The 14372-nt window shown below is 43.4% G+C and overlaps 1 protein-coding gene across 1 annotated transcript; it reads left to right on the top strand.

The window, feature by feature from the left end:
- Positions 1–4509: 4509 nt before the first annotated feature.
- TMPRSS5 (transmembrane serine protease 5) lies at positions 4510–12947 on the top strand. The gene is made up of 12 exons (XM_042476159.1): positions 4510–4552; positions 4965–5034; positions 5867–5953; positions 6844–6987; positions 7170–7305; positions 8992–9105; positions 9421–9464; positions 10071–10236; positions 10531–10703; positions 11490–11588; positions 11710–11858; positions 12430–12947. The coding sequence occupies exons 2-12, from the start codon at positions 4995–4997 to the stop codon at positions 12595–12597; spliced, it is 1320 nt and encodes a 439-aa protein (XP_042332093.1). The 5' UTR covers positions 4510–4552; positions 4965–4994; the 3' UTR covers positions 12598–12947.
- Positions 12948–14372: the final 1425 nt, after the last annotated feature.

Raw genomic sequence — 14372 nt, 5'->3', positions numbered from 1 at the left:
GCCTAACTGGAACACTATATTACTGTATATCAGTGGTCCCCAAAATGTATCCTTTAAGAGATTTTGGACTTCACCTCCCAGAATCCCAAACTATTGGCCAACATGGCTGAGGCTTCTAGCAGTTGACATCCAAAAAATTTGGGGAACCACTGCTGCATATACTGTACTCATTTATACGCCTAGAAACCTTAGTCAAAAAATTGACCCAAAAACCTGGGTCGACTTATTCATAGTCAGTGTAAGTACTGTATGTTAACTCTTACCAAAAAGGGAACAATCCCCTTTTCTGAGTAGAGTGGCAAAATATGAGAGCATAGTCCATATTGGAGAGACCTAAAAGAAGCACCAAGCCTCTCTACTTTCTCTTCTGTGGCACCACATTTGGCTGGAAAATGGTGGTTATCCATCCAGCCTTTAGGGTAAAGAGACACATTTATGCCTGCTGGGATTTTGTAGATCTGCCCCGGTCTCAACCTCCTCCATCTCTTCAGGGTCTGAGTCCTCTGACTGTAGCTCTAAGTCAGGTCCAGTGCAGTCCATGACAAGGTCGACGTATAATATATGCGTGGTGAAGGGACTATGTCTATGACATAGTCATAAGGGACTATGAGCACAGGACTATGACTCTGGAGACTGAAGTTCAATTCCCTGCTCAGCCATGGAAACCCATTGGGTGACCTTGGGTGAGTCACATACTCTCAGCCCCAGAAAACCCCATGGAAGGTTTTCATCATAAATCAGAAATGACTTGAAGACACACAACAACCACAACATAGGATAGCAATGATCAGGAGTGAGAAATCCAGCACAGCCTACACCCACCTTTTACAGCCTCCAAGATCCCCTAAGATAAAAAGAAATTGCCCCAAATTCCTTCTAGGGAGCATTTCCACCATGTTTTTGCCCCATTGGAGCATTCTATTAAAGCAAGAAGTGACTCCCATAACACTTCCTATTGCAAAAACATGGTTGCATGCTTCTATGTTGCAAAAACATGGTGCAAATGTTCCATGTTTCCTTAAAGATAGACTGGGAGTGAAAATTATTTTTTGGTCAAGGCTGCAGTGGCGGGGGGGGGGGCGGTGTCACCCTCCGAAGTCAAACCACCCATTTGCCAGGTCACAAGGGAGACAGAGAGGGTTGTGCACATCCATCTATGCAGAAATATCATGTTTAAGCAAGCTCTGAGAAAGCACAATGGTTTGCTTTAATGCCAGCATAGTAGCATGGCAATATTCCTGCTCCCTGATCCTAAAGGCCTTAAGGACTTCCAATACCAGAGTTGCAAGGGTCGCTTCAAATTGAACCAGAGGTTACAGTCTAAAAGGCATTTGGAGTTACTTCTCTACTAGCAACAGAAAGGGAATTCTCTGTGGTGCAGGAGCCAGGACCCCATAACAGCCAATTTAGGAGGCCCAGGAACACCCCTAAGGCAGCATCTCTCCCTCTCAGGTTTGGACAGAGACCAATTTGCAAAAAGGAGGAGGAGGCAGGATGCTAAGAAGACCTTTATTCCTGCTGTTGTGGTTTTGGGAGCTGCAAGTGTTTCTGTTTCTGCTCCTTCCAGCTGGACAGCTAAGAGGGATCACAGCCGGCAAGAAGGGCTTGCTTTGATTTCTCTGCTTAATGATGGCCTTGATGATCACCTTTAGGCAATGTGGCTGATGCATTTTTCAGTTTTTCTGCCAGAGGCAAACGCAGGCATCACTCCCAACTGTGTCAACAAGAGTGGTGTGTGTTAGATTCCAGTCATTTGCTGCTAGTTGCTTGCTCTATGTGCCTTGCGGGCCTCTTATTGCAAGCGTTTATGAAAAGGGACACATCAATGTGTGCGGAGAGCAGGGAGGGGTGGATGTGTCAAACCTGATCGCGTCAAGGTCCTCATTTTTCCATTACTAATCCTGTTCCTCCCATTATGTTGCAACCATTCCACTCCTCCCTAGTTAAATATGCACCCTTGTTTCCAAGTGTATAGAAATCCACAGCCAGGATCCTGCGGGTATCATACATTTGAATAAGTTTCCCTGTGGAAGCAGCTCCATCTGGATATTTTTGTCCAAAGCAGAACATCGCCAATCGGTTTAAGGTTGCACATGCAGTTGTGCATGCAGTGCCACTGGGCATCTCAGATACACATTGTCCATGGATGCACACCTTCCATAGATGCACATAGGGATTTGGTTGTGCATGGAGTTGCTCATTTTGGTGTCCCATTTCAATAGTGCGAGACTGCCATTCAGCACAAGAGTGCAATATTAACCAGTGTGTATATTATAATATGTGCAGCGAGCTAGGAAGCGCACTAATCTCTGTTCAACCCACTGTTGATGGATTGGATTGGAGAGTATATCTCCTAATGTAGCTGTTTCTCTATCCGATCTTACTTTGTAGTTTTTTTGGTTCAAGGACAATGGGTTAAACAGAGAAAATGACTTCTTGGCACACTACAAATATTATAACACTGGTTAACATCCCAGCCATTGCTATTGGCCAGTTTATCCCGTCTCCTTTCTGGTTCCCAACTTGCACATACTAAAATCCAAAATGATCTCCGCCATTCAGATGGTTATCCACCCATCCTGGCCTTAGGCAACATCTTTCTTCCTGCCTTTGTCCCTCAACAACCATTGTGAAAACTAAACTTCTCACCTCACCACAGGTTTTGCATTTCTGTGACTATTCATACAGTCCGATTATAAAGGTCTTTCCTGGACACCAGGTCACTCCATGTATCTGAGGAGCAAGCCTACAAAAGCATCTTTCTTCTTTTGCACAGTTAGCTTCAAAGGTGCTACAAGATCCCTTTGCATATTGATATTCCAGACTAACACACAATTCAGTTTTCTGAATTTCATCCTCCTGAAACCTCAGGTTTCAGCAGAGGAGGCTTTTCATGCTGAAATTCTCTAATAGATAACACAGTTACTAAAGGAGAGTGCAGAAATCCTGTACTCTTTTGCTTCCAGCCACTTTAACATCTGCTCAAGGCTATTTGCATGGCCAGCAACTTCTGCCCACATACGAAAATTGCCAAAGACAGATAAAGCACAAGTCAAGACTGAATATTCCAATTCCATCTTTACCTCCTGATCAAACCTGCAAATGAGTTTCTGAAGTGGGGTGATTTTGTCCCTTCTTTTCAAAACAAAATACTTGTTGTTGCATTGGGTATGTTAAATCGTAGCCTCTCTGGTGGAATTGCTCCAAAGAGCTCTAGCTGTAGCTCTCTACTGCTATCTGTTGGCTACCTTGGGTGAGACCAAGACAAAAATAATTTGCAGAGAAGATATAGCGGTACTTTTAAGAAAAGGAAAAAGTCATTTGAGCCCTCCTTATCCACAGATTTTTTAATCCACCGATTCAAGCATCCACGGCTCGAAAATATTCCCAAAAAGTATATATTCCAAATAACAAACCGTTATTTTCCATTTGATATAAGGGACAGCATTTTGATCTTCCACTGTATTTAATGGGACTTGAGCATCCACGGATTTTGTTATCCACGGGGGATCCTGGAGCCAAAGCCCAGCGGATAACAAGGACCCACTGCATGTATTTTACACAGTCTAACAGGATATTCTAAGATAGTTTAATTATTATCATTTATATATTAATTGATTTATTGGTTATGGTGGGTTGGTGGGTTTATGGGGTACTGTATTGTATTTTATTGTATTTTAATGCTTTTCAATACTGTTGTAAGCTGCCTCAATCTCATTGGAGAAGCGGGGTATTAATAAATAAATTATTATTATTATTATTATTATTAATATTTAAGGTAATATTTTGCAAGTCCTTTTTTTCTCGCTGTTGGTCACCATCCTCCACTTAACCTACTTTGCTTGGGCTTCAGCATCAGACCCCACAAAAGTAGATTATTATAGTTTTCCCCTTAATTTCTTTTATCACAGTTTGGAGATGATGGTATCAGGACAAAACATCCCATTGAAAGAAGGCTGAGTTCATTGAGGGCCTTTGGTGATGATGACATTTGGTGTGACCTTTGAATAGAGAGAGAATTAATTTCCCTTAATACCACTACTAATGATAATAATCACATTCCCGTAATATTTTGACTCCCAGCAGAGGGATGTACAAAAAGAGAGAGGCTCAATTGAGTTCTCCTGGTTTCAACAACATCTCATCAACTCCAAATGTCACCTGGCTCGCTCAAAGAAAGGGAACACATAAAACTTTTGCACCAGGGTGCACAAGGGACATCTTTTGCATCCAGAGGAGGAAGAGGTTACTAAGCAACTGCATGCTTGCCTCCCTCTTTCCAGGTATCCCATCAACAGCTTGGAGATAAAGGTCTGGGGGGCAAACACATCCATCAACCACCTGACCTCTTGGGCAGAAACAATGGCTCTATTCATTGCGGAGAGTGGTGGCGTTGGAGGGGGTCCGTGCATGCTCAAAAAATGAAGCCAAACCACTGGGTTATTTCATTATAAGTCTCTCCATTCTGCTCTTTTTTCAGTTGCTGCTTTCTGGATCTATGGGTTGAAGCACACAGCAGCACCCTCCTGCCTTCCTGGTATGTCCCGCAGTGGTAAGGTGTTGCTAATGTTCTCTTTTTCCATTGCATGAGGAGAGGGACTGAGTGCAACAGGGAGCATGGTGGGTGAGATGAGCATCTTTCCCGCAGGCCACAGAGTTGGTTCTATCAGTCTTTACATTTGGGTTGAGACCAGGATTCAACCAAAGGGCCAAACGTAAGAGACCGGTTCAGATTGTCAGCAGTTACAACTCTTTGTGATGGGTGCCTTGCTTATCTATAATGTGCACCCGATTGCAATATTTGCATTCCCCTCATCTATCTATCTACAAGTGTTCAGTCCAGTCATGAAGTGCCACAAGACTGTTACTTTCCTAAAACTTATGACTGACCTCCATTCTTCTAGGAATATTTTATATATATACACACGCACACACATATATATAACATACAGTTTTCTTCTTAGGTTCAAAGCTCCAAGCCTGGTCCTTCAGAAATGAAGGAAGAAGAGAGATCAGAGGTTGTTACAAGACATGGTAAGCTGTTTGACAGGGTCATGTCCAGGTTCAGAAAAGCTGGTTAGCAGAAAGACATTGACTTTTTGTTCTTGGGTTCTTGCAGTTGAGTTCTGCAAAACCCACACTTTCCATTTCCTTCTTCCTTAACCATCTCCCTCCCCTCCTTCTCTATTAATGTGTTATTGGTAGTGCAATGCATCTAATCTTTCAAAGATGTTGTATGCATGTAATACTTCAAAGCAGTCTATGTAAGTTGTTTCTCACAGCATTCGGCATCAGTGAGTACCTTCGGCTGATTCTTAAAAGATTTGTTTTTTAGTTGTGGAGAGATCTTGCAGCACCTTTGAGACTGACTGAAAGAAATTTTAAGTGTGAGCTTTCGTAGGTTTCATCCTACTTCCTCAGATGCATTTGGTGGAGTGGAAGCCAGGCACATACATACAAACATACACAGTTTTTCATCCATCCAGCCTTTATTTTGAGCACAGTTATGTCTGCTAGGATTTTGTAAGTTCTTTGGCACTGTTTTCCTTTGCATCATCCTTCAGATCCTTTGTTTCATGCCCCTAGGTTTTATCTCGACGTATCCATGGGTTGTATCAAAATCAATAATTTTCACCCCAAAACTTGCCCTCGACTTATACATGAGGTCGACTTATAGTCAAGGGTATATGGTACAAATCCTTTCTGTATGGAAATGAAGTTGCAGGTCCAGTGTTAACAATGGTTGCTAGTGCACAACGGCATAGGAAACTAGTCCTAGGAAACTAGTCCTAGGAAACCACTGGTCCTAGGAAACAAAGACTGGTTTCTGTCTAGTATTCAGCACCCTCCAAAATTTCTCTTGCAGCGTGTACCTGCACTGTCCAGAAGTACTTGGTTGTCCTTGGGATCTTTAGTTTGCTGATGGGAACAGGCATTGGAGCTTGGTTTCTGGGTGAGTCCAGCATATTATAGATATACACATTGCAAGGCTCATGCCTTGCTAGAAGATAGGTCTCTGCAATCTGGTGTGTAATGTCTGTATGTACATTTGCATTTTAGCTGATTCTTGACTGCTCATAAAGTATCTTGTTCTAATATGTATAATCCTGGTGCATTGTTCATTTAATATTGGGTCCGAGATACAAATCTCTCACCTACTGATACAAATTGTACTTAAATAATATGTGTGCTATGTCCTCAGGTTCATGCTCTCCAGAGATACAGGTTCACTCACTATAAGGGATGCCATGAAATCTCCCATATCTTACCATAGTTGGCCAAGTCTAGCTCAAATAAATGCCTCCCTAAGGTGTTTTGGCATTTGTATTTTTAAGTAGGTGGTTATTTGAAAGGTCTGTTTAAATCAACTCAGCCATTTCAGGTTGCTTACCTTTTTGAGCGTCGATAGAAAGTAGAATAATGGTGCTATAAAATTCTGTGGCTTGACTGAGCCCAAGTTGGTGGTCATTGTGGGTGCACTTATACTGTAGAAATAATGCAGCTTGACACCGCTTTAAGTGCTGTCGCTCCATCCTATGCAATCCTGGGATCTGAAGTTTTGCAAAGTCTTTAGCCTTCTCTACCAAAGAGAACTGGTGCCTCAAAAAAACTACCCATCCCAGGATTTCCGTAGGATGGAGCCATGGCAGTTCAAGTGTTAAATGCATTATCTATTTAGTGTAGATGTATCCTTTGAGGAAGGATGCCTTTGGGTCTTAGTAGAGTCTGGGTTGGAATGAAGGAGGAAGAAATTTGGGGAAGTGCAAAGGGATTTCCAGCAGTTGTTTGCCTTTCCTTTTGCAAACTGAAGGATGACTCCATCCTTCCTTTTCCAATTTTTAGTAAAACCTTTGCTGAGTCCCATCCGCCTTCAGCAGTCGGTGTCCTTCCAGGATTCAGTGGCTCTTCAAACAAGGTGCAAAAATGTGACAGTGGAAGAGGAGCAAGACCCCAAAATCCCCTTTGGAAATGCCAATGGAAAGAAAGGTTTGCAATCTTTATGCCTCCCTTCCATCTGTTCCATCCCTTAATTCCACATCCCCCCTCTCTCTTTCCCTATCATTATTAATGTTATTGCATCTTCTTTTTTTTTAATTAGTCATTTATTATCTGTGAGCTAAAGCATGCCAGTACGCGACAAAAAGATGGATGATCCAATTCTTCAAAAGTATTTTTCAGAACAAACCGGAGCAACTTCTTGCTGGAGGTGGAAGTGGAGGGTCGATCCAACCGTCTGCTGCTGTGCCACGAAAACTGGGACAGCTCCCTGGGGAGCACCATCTGCAAACAAATGGGCCACATCCAGTAAGCAGTGCCAGTTTCTATCCCTTTTCCCAAAAGAAATGCAGCTGCGCCATTTACGTTGTCACCTCCTTTGGAAGATACACCCGAAATTGGAGAAAGCTAGGAACAAGTTGACAGCCAACATGGCGTAGTGGTTTGAACATTGGACTATGACTCTGAAGACCAGGGTTTGATTCCCAGCTTGGCCATGGAAACCCATTGGGTGGCCTTAACCAAGTCACACTCTCTCAGCCTCAGAGGAAGGGAATGGCAAAATTCCTCTGAAGAAACGTGCCAAGATAACCCCATGACAGGTTCACCTTGGGGCCTCCATAAATTGGAAACAACTTGAATGCTCACAACAATGACAACAACAAAAGAGCAAGTTACTTTTTTGGACTACAGTTCCCAGATAATGGGAAGCATCTTGCAAAAAGTAGCTTTTCCAGGCTCTGGAAGTAGCAGAATCCTCTAGCTCCAGCCATTCCTATAGTCTGGAATGCCCTGCCCCACACCTTGGTTTCCCATTAATCCAGACTATGGGGCTTTTCCAATCTGCCATTCAAAGAGGCATCTGTATAATCAGATATGGGCCTGTTACAGACTGCTAAAATAAAGCTGCTTCAGGTCTCTTTGGAGGTATGCTATTTAAATGATGCATGAGTCCTAAGAGTCCGGAGGTCACGCCAAAGCCACACTCCATTCCTAAGCACTGGAGTGCAGATTTGGTGCAGCTTCCGGATTCTTAGGATGCATGCATCATTTAAATAGCATACCTCCAAAGAGACCTGAAGCAGCTTTATTTTGGCAGTCTGTAACAGGCCATGGGTTTATTCAATGCCTCTTGGGTTTCCTTTTATTATACTCTCTCTCTCTTTCTTTATCTATCCATCCATCCATCCACACATACACAAACACACACACACACCCCTACATATATACATATATAATATTATTTTCTTGGCAAGATTTATCCTCCAGAGGTGGTTTGCTATTGCTGTGCTCTGAGGCTGAGAGAGTATGATTCACACTGGCTTTCCATGGCTGAGCAGGAATTCGAACCCCGGTCTTCCAGCCCAACACTACATGATTCCATGTTGACACTATGGGAAGATTGTTTTTTTTAAAACATGTGGACACATCCAAATGCTATGCCCTTCTTACTCTTCTGGGTGGAGGCTTCTGATAGAACAATGGCTGAATGCAACCATTGGGATCCTGAAGTGTGGCCCTTGAATAATATTAATAACAAAATTAATACTGTTGTCATTAAACATATACGTATTTTATTATATACAATGGTGCATTCAGATGTCAGTGCCCTGACATCTCCATTTAAACTGATCAAATAGGAGGAGAGACGAAAGACCTGAAGATTGAAATATTACCTGTTGAGGTCTATGATGGCCCATATCCCTCAACCGGGGGCCATGTTCGCTGGGGATTCTTGGAGCTGAAGTCCCCCCCCTCCAAAATCTCAAATCTCAAGAAAAGTTCTTGGGAATTATAGAGAGCTTCTGCAAGCTGACATGGATTATACAGCATTGATATGAGATGGATCGCTGATTTGATGCAACGCAGCATTGTGGTGGTCCTCCATGTTCATAAAGACACCTGGCTGTTTCCTTTTGTTTTCAAGTGGTCTCTAGATGGACCAACCACCATCATTAAGCTCAAGTGACAAACTCTCTGTGTTCCTTGCCACAGACTCACCCACCACAAAGGGGTGAACCTCACTGATGTGAAGGTGGACCCCAACCAAGAGTTTCTGCAAGTGTCACCCAACTGGCAGGAGAATGCCAAAGAGAGATGGCACATCAGGTGGGTACCTGAACAGGTAGGCTCCTTGACCATCGGATGGAAGAGACATCCTCTGCTCTTCTTTTTTTGTCCTCCTGCCAATTCTGCTGTGTTCCCCTTTAGTATTATCTTTAAAAACAGCCTGGACCAGGTTTTGGGCAACCATGCAAAGGAGCTGTCTTCAGCCCTGGACCTCCAGCTTGGATTTGGGTTCTTCTAGCCTATGTTTTCATTATGATGGTCATGGAGAGCAAATGCATGTTGCATGTTATTAGGGATACATTTTGCTGCCTCTCTGAGCATCATGGCATCTAACTGCTATTTTATTTTCCTCAGGAGAAAATGCTCTTCAGGTCGGATTGTGGCCCTTAAATGTTCCGGTAAGTCCTCAGATCTCATCTGACGATGCTCCAGAAATGGCCCTATATTGGCATATTTGCCCTAACATCAGCGTAGTCTAGATGTTGTTAGTACTCCTCCTAGTTTCAGAAAGTTATGTTTTTGGCCTCCTACTCTGAGAAGACTTCTCCTCTTTACATGGAAATGAACGCAAGATGCGTTCACGCTACTTCTTAGTCCTTTTGAATGCCTTCTCAAACAGTGCTTCTATAATTCTGGTCATTCCATAATCCTGTCCCTCTTTTATACTATTCATCCAATATTCATCTTCATATTGGGTTCCTTTATATTATATTCACAATTCAGTCTTGACTTCAAAGCATACCCAGGTTATAACTTGAAATAACTTGAAGATATATGACAACAGCAGCAATGCCCATTTGAAGGCTGGAATGGTTTTCCTTTCATATAGACTGAACAAGATGGCAAAATATCCCATATTTTCGTATCCATAAAGACAGAACTGTGTGCAATGTGTAGTTCATGAAATTGGGCAGCATGTTAATTTTCCCAGCAAGAGCTGGGATTTCCCCCTCCATCTCTTCAAGTTCCTTGTGGACTGAATCCTCTTTCTCTATTCCATGCAGAGTGTGGCACCACTTATTCAAAGATGCCAGAGATATCAGAAGGAAAGGACGTCTCTTTGAGTCACTGGCCATGGCAGGTTGGCCTCTATCTCAACGGCAAACGCATCTGTGCAGGTGCTTTGTTGTCTCGGGAATGGATCGTCAGTGCTGCCCATTGCATGGACAGGTAAAATGAGCTCTAGTTGCAGGAAAGGTGTTGGACCCCCCATTCCTGGACTAGTTTCGGGTCTGGCTTGTCTTTTCCAATGGGTTGTTCTTGTTGTGTGCCTTCAAATCATTTCCAACTTAATGGCAACCCTAAGGTGAAGCTATCACAGGGTTTTCTTGGCAAGGTTTGTTCAGAGGGGATTTGCCATTGCCTTTTTCCAAGGCTGAATAGAGGATAATGAAATGTCATCAGCTTGGCATGAAAAAGCCATGGCAACTAAAGAGTTTGGTTGTTGTTGTTGTTCCATTCCAGTCCTTTTCAGCTTTCCAGTTGGGTGGCTTTGGTAGGACTTGATGCCCACGCCAGCATCAAAGAAGACACAGGAGCAGCAATGGAAAAAATGGTGCTTCACCCCAGCTATAGCCATGGAAGCCATGACTATGACATTGCAATGCTGAAGCTTAAGGAGCCCCTGAGTTTCTCAGGTGAGTTTTTGACCAAAGTTGGAGGCATCTTAGGGAGGAAGATCCAAGCATAGACTGCATCCGCACTGCAGAAATGATCCAGGTTGACACCTCTTTAACTGCCATGGCTCAATGGTTTGGAATTCTGGGAATTGTAGCTTTGTGGGACATTTAGCCACCTCTACCAGAGAACTCTAGTGCAACAACAAACTACAGTTCCCAGAATTCCACAGCACTGAGCTATGGCATTTATTATTTCTGGATTATTTCTGCAGTGTGGACGCAGCCTTAGTGTTCAAAGTGAGCATGGAGAACGTACTCCAGAGCAATGGTTCTCAACATTTGGCCTTCCAGAGTTTGTTGGACTTCAACTCCCAGAATCCTTTGTCTGCTGTTTAAGCTGGAAGTTGAAATTCAAAACATCTGGAGAGCATTCAAAATGAAAATTTTGTAGCGTAGGAGCTAGTGTTGCCACTTTTTCAAAATGGCAACAAGGGACAATTGAAATTCATGACAAGGAGGGTAACAGTCAGAAAGTAGCTACAAACAACTTTGGGTTTTAGTGAAATACCAAATGAAAGGATTGATTTCATATGCATTTTTTCTGTAAAATAGTCATACTGCCCAATTTCAGGAATTACATGATGCACACAGTTCTGTCTTTATGAATCTGAAAACATGGGATATTTTGGCATCTTGTCCAGTCTATATCCCTTCAAATAGGGATTGTTACTGTTGTCGTTGTCATATGTCTTCAAGTTATTTCAAGTTATAACCTCAGTACTCAAGACGTTTTGCATGTCACAGACACCATCCAGGCTGTTTGTCTGCCCCAGTATCACCAGGACATCCCCAACAGCAGCTCATGCTGGATCTCAGGTCAGGACTACCCAAGACCAGAGAATGGTAAGCCCTTCGTAGGACAACGGGGGAAGAAAAACAACTAGGGAAGGATGGCAGGCTTTGAGGTTCTCCTTTACAGGAAAGATATATAGGACATTGATTTGTATCACTTCTTTTTTTGCAGCCACATTTTTCGTCGCCAAGACGTGGGCAGCAGTGCCAGTGGTTCTGAACAAGCCAAAAAACTGCAATGGTTCATGCAGGCATGTGGGAAAGATCACCCCCCGGATGCTGTGTGCCCATTATTTGGATGGAAGCATCAATGCCTGCAAGGTAGAACACTAAAAGTAAAGTAAAGGTAGTCCTTTGACATGAATGTCTAGTTGTAACTGACTGTAGGGGCAGTGCTCATCTCCATTTTGAAGACGAAGAGCCAGTGTTGTCTGAAGACTGCTCTGGTGGTCAGGCAGGGGGGGGGACGTTGTTGCCTTCTCACCAAAGTGGTACCTATTTATCTACTTGCATTTGCATGCTTTCGGACTGCTACGCTGAGACTAATGACGTGAGCTCACCCCACCATGCGGCACTTGGGCCTCAAATTGCCAGTCTTCTGATTGTCGGAATTGGCATCTTAACCATTAAGCCACTGTGTCCTGCATCTGCTCCTCTGCAATGGAGACGCGGGACTGTTTCACATTACGCAGTTACAGCACCAAATCCATTTTAACTGTTATAGCTGCATCGCATTGAATCCTGGAGCTTGGAGTTTGGAGAAGCACTAGAGCTCTCCTTGCCTGGAAAGTCAAAAGGGTTTCACAGGTTTAAAGTGGAATCATAGTGCAGTAGTTGTGTGGTGTGAAAGGATGCACAGACCTCAGCTCGCCTTTCTTCTTTTGTTTTACAGAGCGAGAATGGTGGCGCCCTGGTTTGTCAGAACAGGGACACACAACATTTAATGGGAATCAGGAGCTGGGATACTGGGTGCAAGGAACCAGACCAACCTGGTGTTTATACAAATGTGGTGGAACTCCTGGACTGGATCCATGATGTCATGGAGGCGAATGAGTTGTAACAGGTGGACAACCAGGTTGGTAGAGATGCTTTTGGGCTCTTCAGAGATTGCCAACGATAATACACAACAACAACAGAAGCGGAACGATCTCTGAAAGAAGACTTCCAGTCCCAAGACACAAAACCATGGCCCCCATGGATCTTAGAGAAGTTCTTCATATGGCAAAAGCACATACTGGACTATTCAGAGGACCTTTATTTTTTTTAGCAATCCACCATATCTGTAGTGCATATTAATCTAGCACATTTCAAATGTTGTTACCATGGCATGCACTCAAGACTTTTAAATGGAAAGTCTCACCTACCCTATTTTGCTTCCTCATTCCTGGACAGCACCTGTCTTTGCTAGACTTCATGAATGTAATCTTGTCTCCTTTTCCGGAGGCTGTGCATAATACTGTCTACTTCTCCGACAGCAAATTCCAGTGAATTCAGAAGAGAGCTTACAAGAGCAAATAAGCAAAAGCGCAGAATTGCTTGGCACATGTTGGGAAAGTTTTTAGCCCGGAGGGAGCGTAAAAAGGAAAACCAGCTCAAGAACTCCACCTAGCAGCTGCAGAGAGAATGGAGAAATCCAACGGCAAGCTTAAAGTGGTGCATATGAAAGGCAATAAATATAAAAAGGTCCTAATTTTAAAGCAATGAGGTCTGGGTTAGCAGTCACTGGTCCTGAAATGGATCAGCCATGGTGGAGATAACAAAAGAGGACAGTTTTGCAGCTGTCATGATTTCCACACTAGTGATGGAAAGGAGTGAAAACGTAACTATCAATACTGCAATGCCTTCCAGGGTTCGAATCACCAGACTTCTGGGTTACTTTGGCGCAGCCATAGAGCCACCCACTGGGTGACCTTGGACAAGCCAAAATCCTTCTAAACAAATTTAAGAACCAGTATGGCATAGTGGTTTTGAGTCTAAGGATACTGAGAGATCAGGGTTTGAAACCACATGGCCATGGACACCCATGTTGGGCAAGTTCCACTCTCTCAGAGGGTGGTGATGGTGGCACACCTCCTCTGAAGAATGCTTCTTGCCAAGAAAACCTAGGATAAGGCTGCCACAAGCAGAGTTAACATGACGGCATATAACAGAAATAATGGTACCATGCTTAACGTATTGCAGTGAACCACCATCCTCCCTGGATAAGACAGGCGGCAGACTCTATGCCCGCTGAAAACATTTCCCCAAGTGAACTATAACAGTTCTTTGACTTACTCAGCAATCTGGAGGTCATGGAGGAACAAGGAAGTGCTTAGTAAACCTGAACAGAATGTCAAAGACATCAACAGAGAAAACATTCCACAGAAAGCTAAACATTTCACCCTTTGGGAATGTTTTTCTCCGTGGAGGGTGCCAGTTGCCAAAGAGGTCCTCAAGATGGGGTCTGAGATTCTTGAACAGCTGCCCAATGTGGGGAACAATAAATAGAGGAATTCAAAGCAACAGGGGAGTGGTTCTTACTAAACCAGAGGAGTTAAATGCAACAGATAAGTGGTTCTCAATGCCACTAAGGCTTCCACATGTTTTAGTCTTCAGTTCCCCAAAACAATGAACTAGGAACATCTTGTTTATACGGAATAGGATTTTAATCATCTGCTGTTCGCCACAGGCAGGGGATGAGGATGGTGAGAAGTGGGACAATGCCAACCTGTCCTTCCTTTCAACAACTTGTTTGGCCATAAAGAAAGTGCTTCATTTTGTTACCAGAACAGAAGCCAAGCAACCAAGCAAAGTGATCCCAAACATTTCTCTTTGGCCATTTCCCCTCCCCTCTGC

This window comes from Sceloporus undulatus, chromosome 6 (genome assembly GCF_019175285.1).
Source record: "Sceloporus undulatus isolate JIND9_A2432 ecotype Alabama chromosome 6, SceUnd_v1.1, whole genome shotgun sequence".
Lineage (NCBI taxonomy): Eukaryota > Metazoa > Chordata > Lepidosauria > Squamata > Phrynosomatidae > Sceloporus > Sceloporus undulatus.
This window is presented reverse-complemented; position numbering and strand designations above follow the sequence as displayed.

Excerpts from the sequence above, each read along its gene's own strand:
- TMPRSS5 (XM_042476159.1), top strand. The coding sequence starts at position 4,995 with ATGAAGGAAGAAGAGAGATCAGAGGTTGTTACAAGACATG. Across the intron at positions 7,306-8,991 it reads AAACAAATGGGCCACATCCA|ACTCACCCACCACAAAGGGG; the intron begins GTAAGCAGTGCC and ends TCCTTGCCACAG. Across the intron at positions 10,704-11,489 it reads GGAGCCCCTGAGTTTCTCAG|ACACCATCCAGGCTGTTTGT; the intron begins GTGAGTTTTTGA and ends TGCATGTCACAG.